The sequence below is a fragment of the Musca autumnalis genome, unplaced genomic scaffold (genome assembly GCF_047663935.1).
Source record: "Musca autumnalis isolate F117 unplaced genomic scaffold, ASM4766393v1 scaffold_2, whole genome shotgun sequence".
NCBI lineage: Eukaryota > Metazoa > Arthropoda > Insecta > Diptera > Muscidae > Musca > Musca autumnalis.
The window spans coordinates 268,286,190-268,298,109 of NW_027411755.1; the positions used below are offsets into that span (position 1 = coordinate 268,286,190).

The 11,920-nt window shown below is 37.6% G+C and overlaps 2 protein-coding genes across 2 annotated transcripts; both read left to right on the forward strand.

Moving 5' to 3' along the window:
• Positions 1–2,050: 2,050 nt before the first annotated feature.
• On the forward strand, positions 2,051–2,955 carry dgt2 (dim gamma-tubulin 2). Its single transcript, XM_073966447.1, has 2 exons — positions 2,051–2,370; positions 2,444–2,955. Exons 1-2 carry the CDS (start codon positions 2,130–2,132, stop codon positions 2,905–2,907), a joined length of 705 nt encoding a protein of 234 aa, XP_073822548.1. The 5' UTR covers positions 2,051–2,129; the 3' UTR covers positions 2,908–2,955.
• Positions 2,956–5,744: 2,789 nt separating this feature from the next.
• Positions 5,745–7,553, forward strand: escl (embryonic ectoderm development protein escl). The gene is made up of 3 exons (XM_073966449.1): positions 5,745–6,261; positions 6,322–6,502; positions 6,562–7,553. Exons 1-3 carry the CDS (start codon positions 6,011–6,013, stop codon positions 7,450–7,452), a joined length of 1,323 nt encoding a protein of 440 aa, XP_073822550.1. The 5' UTR covers positions 5,745–6,010; the 3' UTR covers positions 7,453–7,553.
• Positions 7,554–11,920: the final 4,367 nt, after the last annotated feature.

The window sequence follows — 11,920 nt, forward strand, 5'->3', positions numbered from 1 at the left end:
GTTGTGCTTCTGTGTTTTCGGAAACCACATTGCGCATCATGGAGCATACAATTGTTCTCCAAATAGACAGACATCTGAAACTTTAGAATGTACTCCACAATTTTAGAGCACACCGGCAAGATTGAAATTGGACGAAAATTGTCATTGCCAGACCCTTTTTTCTTTACTGGGACGATCTTAGCTACCTTCCAAGCTGAAGGAAAAGTAGACATAGTGATTATTGAATTGACTAAGTGAAGCAAATGACCGGAAATCATAGGATAAATGAGTTTCCAAAACTTCAAGCTAAAACCATCAAGTCCGGCTGCATTAGACTTGATGGCAGAAACCGCTTTATCCATTTCCAAGAAGTCTGTGCAACGAAAAGAAAAGCTACCATGCTCAGTATGAGGGTAGTTATAAAAAGTAGAAATTGAATCTAACTGATTCCCAACAAAAACAGCGTTAAGCTCGTCAGGATGCATATCACAATTATAAGATTTATCAGCAGCTAGTCCATTCGCTTTCAGAACACCCCAAAAATCTTTACTACTCCTAGCCGAATCAAATAGCTCAGAATGAGCGGTCCTTTTCGCTTTGCGAACAACAGTTTTAGCTTTATTACGAGCTCTGCAAAAAAATTTCCATTTTTCATTACTTTTATCTCTCATATATTCTCTAAATGCAATGTCACGCAAAGAGTTATAATATTCAATATCTCTGGATTTGTACCACTCCTCATTCTGACGAATCTTACGCCTTTTCTTAATTGGAAATATCGTATGTATTTGGCTAAGACAATTCTCAAAACTACTCCACATTAAATCAATATCATTAGTGTCGTAAATACTTGAAAAGTCAACAGATAAAATTGATTCAAAAAGAAATTCATGACTTATCGCCCCATAATCAACATATTCAAAGTCTTCCGCCTGGGAAGAGATCGACAAATTCAGGGACAAGAAAATAAAACAGTGATCTGATATGCCAGGGGTAATAAATTGATCAGACATAACAACAGTGTCAGGGTTTCCAAGTAGAAAAAAATCTAAAAGGGAAGATGAGTCGTGAGCAACGCTATAGTGCGTAGGAAGACAATTGTGATTAATACAAGCATTCATTCTCATACAAGAATTTCGTACCAACACAGACGCATCAAGATTAAAAAGATTATTGTTAAAGTCACCCATTATAACAAACTCTGGGTACCTCACCAATAAGTCAGAAATTTCATTCTCAAATTCCAGAAAATTGCCAAGCGGGAGGTAAGCCACTCCCACTAAAACTCTACGCCCACCAACAGACACTTCAACAAACAAATACTCGCCACTCCCAGTTCCATTGCTTTTAAATACTACATTGAATTTTAATGGCTTCTTTATAAATAGGGCTACCCCTCCACCACGCTGAGAAAGACGATCGTTTCTGATACACGAGTAGCCCGGTAGTGCAACTTTGCTAGAAGGAATATGTGGCTTAAGCCAGGTTTCACTTACTCCAATAACACTCAAAAAACTGTCTTCCACTACACGTCTTATTTCAGTTAACTTAGTAGATCTACTTTTGTGGAAAAATACTATAAATATTACGATTCAGCTTTATTTATTGATTACTTTATTAATATATTAATATTTTTTTATTTATTTTTTAAAATTGAAGAACTTTTTCATTGCTTTGGAGTTAGTTTTTCTTTCATGCATTGACGCCATTGTTTTTGATTTGGTTATCAACTGTTATCTTGCTAAAGTTTACTAAATGCTGTCTTTTTACATTTTTCTCTATTTTCGTATCAAAGAGTAAAATCTCTCTTACTCTCTGAAAAGAAGTTACTGAATAATTATTGATTAAAGACGCAACCAATGTGTACTGTACTTAATTGGTCTGTTCCAGAACTGCAAGAATCTACTAATTTTTACTATTATTTCCGATAACATAAATGAAAAAATGTTATCGTAGTAAAAAATAGTAGCTTCTTGCAGGTTCCGGAACAGAGCAAATGTTGGGAGTAGCGATAGTTTGCCAGCTCTAGTTTGGTACACTTCGTCCGATTACATCAATATCGATTTTTAAGGTATCATCGATTGTTTACCAGCTCTAGCAATGGCGGGTTTCATTTAAAAATAACAAGCCAAACATAAATAATATAAATAATGGATTGTAACAACGAAACAACACGAATATTAAATTCTGAAACAATAGAGCAATTAAATAAATCTCGTGATGAAGAGCTGGCGAAGGTGCGCAAGTTGCGCCTTGTTCTAAAAGTACTCAAGCAGTTGAACTGTCATAAAATGCTAATTCCTGACAAGGAGCAAATAGAAAAGGCTTTGAAAGTCATAAAAATTGGCGATTACTTATATTTGAACGAGAAAAGAAGTGAATGTCTTTTGGGTAAGTGAGAGTTCCAGAGTTCCCTACCACCAACCAAGGAATATTTGTTACATAACGCATGTATCTTTTGCAGACTTGAATGAATTGTGTAAAGTCAATCTTAACTACACTGAAAGAAAGGCGGTAAGGCAGCAACTATCAGAAAAACTCGAAGCTAATTTAGTGCAAATTCGAGATTTTGGGTCTAAGATGCGTGAAGAATTGCCAGAACTTTTTTGTGACTCAAATTTTCCACATGACGAAATACTCAATTTGGAAATGCAGAGAAGATCGAACTTTGATCATCTTGCTACTTTGCGCAATAAAAAATGTCATTTTCTTAAGGTTGCTGCAGACTTAAAAATGGGCCCATATCTGACTTATGAATTAGATGTTGCCTATGCCAAGGCTCGACAAAATCAAACTAAAGTTAATGTCTTACGTGGCTACTTCATAAATGAGTTACTTTCTCGAACTGAAGATAGTTTAAAGGCTATACGAGAAGTGGAAACATACATTAATGATGAACTCGAAAAAGAATTGTACGCAAGCAACTAAATAAATTGACATAAAAATAAAAACAGATCGAGATAGATTAGAAAACAGTACCCATATCACACACTTTTGTTTTTTTGTAGCCGTTATGAAGATATTCCCGAAATTGCGACAGGGGATAGTAAGATGGCATGTACGGGGATACCATAAGTATGGTTGACTTCCGTGTCGTCAGATTCTTTGTAGTTTTTAAACTTCGTCAAAATATTTCAGTTGCACACACATGCATTGTTCCTCGAAAATGCAGCTAAATGTATCAGAAATAAAAATGACACATGCTTGCTTTTTACTTGCATTAAAAATACGCAAGTGTGACGTTTTGAAATACATAGCTTCGCATTTCTTAAGTATTACGGCCCAATACTTCAGACATTTGCCAAGCATCTGACGATACAGAAGTCAGCCTGTCTTCAGAATAGAAAATGCCTAATCTCGAAAGAAAACAGAATAGCAAATCTTATATATGCATATTAGGGCGGTCCAAAAACGACAAAGTTTTTTTGGAACACCTACCCTCTAATTTTTTTTTATTTGATCCAAAAACCTTATATATATATGAAATTTTATGGCGACCGGTTAACGATAACCCTTTGTTTTTTCTTTGTTTCCATAGAAATTTGTATGAAGCCAAAGGTGCATTTTTACTAAAATTCTCTAAAATCCGTATTTATGGTCCAATCGATGAATTTTTTTTACCGTTTCATTGTTGTGTCTAAAGAACGAATCCTACAAAAATTCTGAAAATAGGATCAGATTTCGGTATATCTATATAGGGATGAAAAATACCTAAAATCGGCCTATCGGAGCTATATTAAAATCTGATCCGATTTTTACAACTTTTTGTAGGATTTTTAGCCACAACAATAAAAAGTTATTGAAACAGGAGTACAAGTGTTTCCGCGAAAGAAGTTATCGGGTATGTTCTGTGACACACTTCACTACACAAGCATTTTTTTCACCCCATTTTCGCTTATTTGTCGAGTATTTTATGGACGGACTATGGTATACTCTTCTTTTTAAATACCCTAATGAATATGAAATTGAGCAAAGCAGTGATTCTTAAGATGCTTTTGCTCAAATCAAATTCTCTAGCATAAAAAGTAAATAATAACCATTCCTAATCATATTTTTGCGATTTGTAAAAAAAAAATCATGAATTTGTTATACACTCCACGTCAGTAGAATAGAACACCTACATTTTTGTTATTGTTAGCTTATTTATCCCAAAACGAATGAATCTGCGTTTTCAATCTTGTGGGGATGTAAAGTCGATAATGTTCCATATCAAACACAGAAAAAATTATGTTTCTAGTTCTTCGCGAAATGATTTTCTGATCATTTTTCCGATAGTACTATGAAAAATAGGCATTTATTTTTGGTCATCAGGATAGAACAGTCACTTTATTTTCGCGAATTTTTGAGATAGTAAAGCCGAATTTTTTTTCAGTCGATAAAGCAAGGCTTTCTAATCATTTTCACCAAAGAAAACCTATAAATTATTCCGCGGACATCGAAATAACAGCGTTAAAGGGTTTAAATTGACAGATATTGGAAACATCTCGGAATATCAATAGGAGACGCGCAATTATGTCATATTTCTTCACAATAAGATAGAATATGACACAGACAACCTCGACGGATACAATCGAGTGCTTCGGATGCGGATAAGATGGAATATTTTCAAAATATTTATGAAAAAGGTCAAAATTTCTTAAAATCCCATGATGATTTGTTCAATAAAATGGATTTTCCGCGAACAAGCCTGCCGTTCAAAGGTTTGGAAATATGCTCCAGATTTGAAGGAAGATAATCTGATACGAAAACAACCGTTATTTTAATACACTGAGGGAAATTTTAGTACCTTATAAAACAACATACGAAACCTAAAACCTCAATTTCCATGACTGTGTTTTCCCGCGAAAACGGTGCTTTTACATTTGCGATTTCAGTTAAAAAAACTACTAATTCGTAAAATCCGGTATGGAGAGCATAAACTGGTCCATTTATATTGGAGCATAACACTGTTAAGAACAGTCGCGGACACCGAAATAAGAACACATATAAAATTCAAAATCCAAAGGGTGTGTTCAATTTGAAAAATGTGCTAAAATTTCCCTCAGTGTATTAAATAGCGGTTATTTTCATATCAGATTATTTTCCTCAAAATCTGGGGTATATTTCCAAACCATTAAATGGCAGACATGTTCGCGGAAAAACCATTTTATTGAACAAATCATCATGGTTTTTTAAGAAATTTTGACCTTTTTCATAAATATTTTGAAAATATTCCATCTTATCAGCATCCGAAGCACTCGATTGTATCCGTCGAGGTTGTCTGTGTCATATTCTATCTTATTGTGAAGAAATACGACATAATTGCGCGACTCCTATTGATATTCCGAGATGTTTCCAATATCTGTCAATTTAAACCCTTTAACGCTGTTATTTCGGTGTCCGCGGAATAATTTATAGGTTTTCTTTGGTGAAAAATGATTAGAAAGCCTTGCTTTATCGACTGAAAGAAAATTCGGCTTTAATATCTCAAAAATTCGCGAAAATAAAGTGACTGTTCTATCCTGATGACCAAAAATAAATGCCTATTTTTCATAGTACTATCGGAAAAATGATAAGAAAATCATTTCGCGAAGAACTAGAAACATAATTTTTTCAGTGTTTGATATGGAACATTATCGACTTTACATTCCCACAAGATTGAAAACGCAGATTCATTCGTTTTGGGATAAATAAGCTAACATTAACAAAAATGTAGGTGTTCTATTCTACTGACGTGGAGTGTATTCAATAAATTCGATTGCATGGATATATGTAAATCGGTCGTTGTCAGAAGATGAAAAAATACTGTCTGTACTGCATCTGCAAGGACCTCTCTGTGGGCTGCAAGAAGTAGTTATATTTTGCTTGGACTGGAATTCTTTGATTTGTCTTTGATTTTCAGTTAGTATATTCGAACCGTTTGAAACACATCCACATCACAATGTAGCAAAAAACCAATGCATATGCGCGAACACAAACATCTAAACGTTTCTTTGCTTGTAACATATGACTGGTTGCATACACAAAGGCGTCAATTTTTAGACAATAAGTAATGCTGAATGAGAGCAATAAAAGTTATGAAGAAAATGCTGATTGTATCGACCAAAAACAGGAACCGCATAACTATTTAATTGCCAAAGACGAACAAAAGAAGTCACCTCTAAACACCTATGACACGGATATTGATGATAAGGATGATACTGTCAGTACTGGTACTGCAACGTCGCGAAGCAGCTCCGGACTTAATAAATTTAATCGGAAAAGTAAAACAACGAAAATTGTAAAGCCGACTTTTAAATACGTGTAAGTAGTTGGTTGAGTGGCTGCGACACAAATGTGAATAATAATCTTCAACATTTTCAGTTGTCATTTACGGGAGGACCACGGTCAACCTATATTTGGCGCACAGTTCAACCATCATTTGTGGCAACAGGCCATATTTGCTTCTGTAGGAAAAGATCGCATTTCAATTTATGAATGTACCGAACCTTCAGAAGATGGAAGTGAAGGAGTAAAGTTGCTGCAATGTTACTCGGATCCAGATGTAAGGAAGGATGCAGATATTTTAATTCACAAATCTAAGGATAGCTTTTTGTCTTACAGCCGGATGAAAACTTTTACACTTGTGCATGGTCCTACGATGCTGAGACTTCCGAGCCAATTTTGGCTGCGTCCGGTTATCGTGGAGTTATACGTCTTTTCAACATCTCACGAAATATGAGTAATAAACATTTCATTGGTCATGGGCATGCTATAAATGAACTGAAATTTCATCCAAAGCTTCCCTACATTTTGCTGTCTGGGAGCAAAGATCATTCATTGCGTTTATGGAATGTGAGTTCTGATGTGTGTGTGGCTATATTTGGAGGTGTCGAAGGCCACCGTGATGAAGTTCTGTCTTTGGATTTCGACATAAAAGGTGATCGCATAATGTCTAGTGGCATGGATCACTCTTTAAAATTGTGGTGTTTAAATAAGCCAGCCATCCGTGACGCATTAGAAAACAGTTGTAATTACAATGTTAACAAGAATGCTGCGCCCTATCCTACTATAAAAGAACATTTCCCTGATTTTTCCACCAGAGACATTCATCGCAACTACGTGGATTGTGTTGTCTGGTTTGGAGACTTTGTCCTATCGAAATCATGTGAAAATTCTATTATCTGTTGGAAGCCAGGAAAATTGGATCAAAAAGAAGTTAAGCCACAGGAAACGGCGACAAGCATCATACATCATTTCGACTATAAGGAGTGTGAAATTTGGTTCGTACGATTTGCTTTTAATCCATGGCATAAAATGTTAGCTCTGGGAAATCAACAGGGTAAAACGTACGTCTGGGAATTGGATGCCTCGGATCCTAATGCGACGAAATGCAGTACGTTAGTTCATCCAAAATGTACTGCAGCAATAAGGCAAACTACATTCTCAAAAGATGCTTCAATCTTGGTCTGTGTTTGTGACGACGGAACAATATGGCGTTGGGATAGATTATAAAATATTGATGCATATATCGGTCCTGTTCAACAAGAGGGTAGTAACTCAATATTTTAGATTGTTAACTTTTTATCAAAAAAAAAAAAAAAAAAAAAAACGATGCATCATGATCAACTCCACCTACTGTAAAAATATCCTATTATTTTGTTTACTCTTTCGCCGAAAAATACCGATAAGTCCCTCTTCATGTCTTCAGAGTAACTACTATGTACCAACAAAAGGGACGTATTTTTAGTTGCAATCACGTGTTTCAGGCATTTACATCGCCATTTTTTCAACAAAAGATTAGTGTTTCGGTTTGTTCCCTATTTATGTTATCAATCGCAGCCCTTTTTTCATAAGTCGGAAAATTTGTTTCAACAAAATGGTAGTAACTCCAAAATTGGTTTGAGATATAACCACCAAATACTTAAAAGAAAAAGAACTACATTGTGGTAGTAATGTTAGTAATATATCTTTACGATGGCATAGTTTTTTGTATAATATATTTGTACCTTTCTTCTTTATTTGCAAATCCGCATTCGGATATTAGCTATCATACAATGTTAATTACTACAGAGTTATTTAATTACATATTATAAAGTTAAAACATTTCATTCAATTATAGCTAGTTCTCTGTTTCTTGCGGCGCTTAAAAGGCTTATTTCATCTTGGTGTCCTGTCCATTCCTGAATGTTTTTCATCCATGTTATTTCTCGTCTTCCTCTTGGTCTGCGACTTTCAATTTTAGTTCTTATAATAGCTTGGAGGAGATTATATTTTCTATTTCGCATAATGTGTACCTTTAACATTAACAAAAATAGTTTTTTGTCTCTACTGAAAAGTAGAAAATTTCGAGTTACTACCGTCTTGTTGAACAGGTGCGATATGTACTGTGTATGTTGCAAAATAATTAAATTCATAATTTTTTTTATAAAACACTACTTCATTTTAAAATAAAAAAATATTTCTAAAACGAAAAATATTTGTTATCAACAATCCACTTTAAAAATACTTGGTAATTGATAAAAAATTAATAAATGTTTGATATGTAGTAAAAGATCCCATCTTCAGCATTTGAAGGAAGTTCAAAAATTGTAAATAAATACAATACGTGAAACATCCGATCTTTTCTCCAGCATTAGGACCAATGGTTAGGTTAGGTTTAGGATGCGCAGCTGCCGTGCTGGCAGCCACTCCACTCGTAGACCTTGAGGTTCATTGTGATCATCCTTACTATTGAAGTATATGTGTTGTATGTGATGATGTTGTTGTGATATGAGCTCTGTTCCAGAACTAAAAAGCGGTTGTGGATTTTATCGATGGATGATGTTGAAAAGAAGATTCACTGTAGACTATGGATGAGATGATGTTAGATGCAGCTGTATGGTGATGTGTGAGTGCAGATGATGTTAATGTGTAGTGGAAAGTGTGATGCGTTTCTTGCTATGGGCGAGGCTGATGTTGCGTGACTACAGATTGTGGTGATGTGTGACTGATGGGTATATGGTGATTTGTGCATACGGTATATGGTGGTGTGTGAGTGCTGATGGTGTGATGTGTTTCTTGCTGTTGGCGATTCTGTATGATGTTGCGAGACTGCAGATTGTATTCTGAATGGTGCTGTAGGCCTGCAGATGATGATGCAAGGCTGTTTATGAGGATATGGTGAGCTATGTGGGAGGAAATTGTGGATTAGGTTGGAAAGAGGGGAAGGAGGGAAGGGGAAAGTGATAAGACAAAAGAGACAAGAAAAGAAGAGTGAGTAATTGTAAAGAGAGTAACAGATTGTTTTAAGAAGAAAGAGGTTATTTTTTCTAGACTGTGCTGAGCCTATTCTGACCCGCCCCAAAGCCACTTTAGACTCTTGCAGTAAACTACCAGGATAGTAGGGTCAATAGATGAGAAGTAAGATAGTGAGTCAATCACATGTACACCAAATAGTCTATGCCTTTTGACCATCAGTCTAGGACATCTACATAAAAGGTGCTCGATTGTCTCCGTTTCCACCTCATCCTCGCATAACCTACAGTACTCAATGTTGTTATCATCCCACCTGCATGTCAAAGATCTTATTCTACAGTGGCCAGTTATGACCCCTGTAGCTATTCTGATTTCCGACTTGCAAAGTGAGAGAAGGGACGCAGTTCTACGACCTGAGATTGCCGGCCAGATTGACTTCGACACCTTGTAACCAGGTGCGTCTTGCCAAATTCTTACGGTTTTCTCTGCATAGAACTGGCTGAGTTTGCCGAGGAAGTAGCAGAGCGGTGGCCTGACATAGTCCTCTACCGTGAGGTCAGAGGACTGGGAACCACGCCTTGCTAATTCGTCAACAATCTCGTTTCCTTCAACATTGCAGTGTCCTGGCACCCAACAAAGGTTAACGCTTAAATTACATGTTTTTAAGGTGGACCTACAGTTTTGAACGATCCTAGATTTGATTGTATATGACCCAAGCGCCTTATGGGCAGCCTGACTACGTAGACTGTGACTGTCCTACCTACTTGATTTGTCGGTCCTACTACCAACTCTAAGGCCTTCAATACTGCGAAGACTTCCGCTTGAAAAACACTGCAATTTGTATTGAGCTTATATGAACGACTAATGTTCAGCTCCTCACAGTACACCCCCGCTCCAGTACCTTCAGCCATCTTTGAACCATCAGTAAAGATGGAGAGGCTATCGGGTAGTGGCCTGCCATGCTCCCATTCACTTCTGTCAGGGATAGAGACCTTCGCTGCATCGAAATCCAGCGAAGGCGAAATGTAGTCAGTTACACTTCCTACGTCACTGAGTTCGATCAGACCGCTGAGCTGGTGTAAAATACTAGAATGTCCGGACCCAGAGAATCGCCAGAGATTAAGCTCCTTGAGCCTCAAGGCACTACGGGATGCTAGATACTGAACAGAAATGTCCAGAGGCTGGATGTTCAGTATTGCACTCAGTGCTGCTTGAGGGGTGCTTCTCACTGCTCCTGTAATAAGAACTGAAGCAGATCTTTGCACAGTAGCTAACCTGGACAAATTGGACTTGCTGTTCAGGGCCTGCCACCAAACAAGACACCCATAGGTCAAAATGGGGCATACCACTGTCAAGAACAACCAGTGTATGACATGTGGTCTCAGACCCCAGCTCCTACATATTGAGTTTTTGCAAGAATAGAGTGCAATTAGACCCCTCTTAGTGCGCTCCTCCGTGTTCCTTTTCCATCCAAGTTGCTTATGCGGATGATGTGGTCATCCTGATTAGCGGGAAATTTCTGTCCACATTGTCTGATTTAATGCAAAGAGCACTTGCCAAACTCTCACGCTGGGCTCACACCAATGGACTTGGCGTGAATCCGGCAAAGACAGAGCTGGCTGGGGGACACCCAGCGATTCAAGAGAGGAGTGGATGGATTCGAGTTTCACGTTGTTAAAGGCACCCTCTATATCCAGAAAGGCAGCCAAGGTGAAATTCGATTCAACCATATTCTTCTCTATATAACCCACGACACAATGTAGCGCTGTTTCTGTTGTTTTCCCTTTAATATAAGCGTGTTGTGATTCGCTAATGAGGTCTCGTCTGAAGAAAGTTCTAATTTCTAAGTCTAACAACCTTTTCAAAGTCTTTAAGAGAAAGGAGGAAAGACTAATCGGCCTATAGTCCTTCGGCAGTGAGTGACTTGGTTTCCCAGCTTTGGTATGTGCGATAGTAGTAAACAAGCCCTAAAAATCTTCTGAAGAATGGTTGTCAAAACAGTCGGTGCGTTCTGAAGCATCGCTGGATTGATTCCATCAGGTCCGGGAGACTTATATGGCTGAAAAGTACTAATCGCCCATGAGATTTTGTGGTAGCTTATTAATCTATTGACAAGAGCCACCTCCTCCGGAGTGCGGGTCCTGATTTTGTCCACACAAGGTGTACTCGAGCTGGCATCCTCACTTCCAGGGAAATGTGTTCCTGTCAACAGTTCTAAAGTCTCTAGAGCGGAGTTAGTCCAGGTACCGTCATCCCGTTTGATGCTCCCAAAGGGTTTAGGGTCCTTCGAGATCACCTTACGGAGTCTCGCTGCTGCATTAACCCCCTCTATGGATTCACTAAAGCTTTTCCACGAGTCTCTTTTAGCTTTCCTGATTTCACTTTTATACCGATTGAAACTCTCTCTGCAGAGGTTCAAATCGGTATCAGATTTGGTGCTGTTAGCTTTATTAAAAGCTTTCCTGCTATTTTTTCCTAAGCTTTGCTAGCTCGTTGTTCCACCAGACTGGTTGAGTTCTCCTACCAGGATAAGATAATGGGCAAGACTTCTCATAACAACCCTGGAGGACACGCGTGAGATCTGCAACTTGGCCATCTATTTCCTCCGTTGTGTGAGGTTCAGGGAACTCACACAACCTCGAGGAAACGAGGGAGTTGTAGTTTTCCCAGTTTGTCCTCCTTGGGTTCCTATGAGGCGGTTGCTTTTTACTTCCATGGTGGACTTGAAAGTATATCGCTCTGTGAT

Coding starts and splice junctions, on each gene's coding strand:
- dgt2 (XM_073966447.1), top strand. CDS start 2,130: ATGGATTGTAACAACGAAACAACACGAATATTAAATTCTGAAACAATA. Junction 2,371..2,443: donor AAGAAGTGAATGTCTTTTGG/GTAAGTGAGAGT, acceptor TATCTTTTGCAG/ACTTGAATGAATTGTGTAAA.
- escl (XM_073966449.1), top strand. CDS start 6,011: ATGCTGAATGAGAGCAATAAAAGTTATGAAGAAAATGCTGATTGTATC. Junction 6,262..6,321: donor AAGCCGACTTTTAAATACGT/GTAAGTAGTTGG, acceptor CAACATTTTCAG/TTGTCATTTACGGGAGGACC. Junction 6,503..6,561: donor AATGTTACTCGGATCCAGAT/GTAAGGAAGGAT, acceptor TTTGTCTTACAG/CCGGATGAAAACTTTTACAC.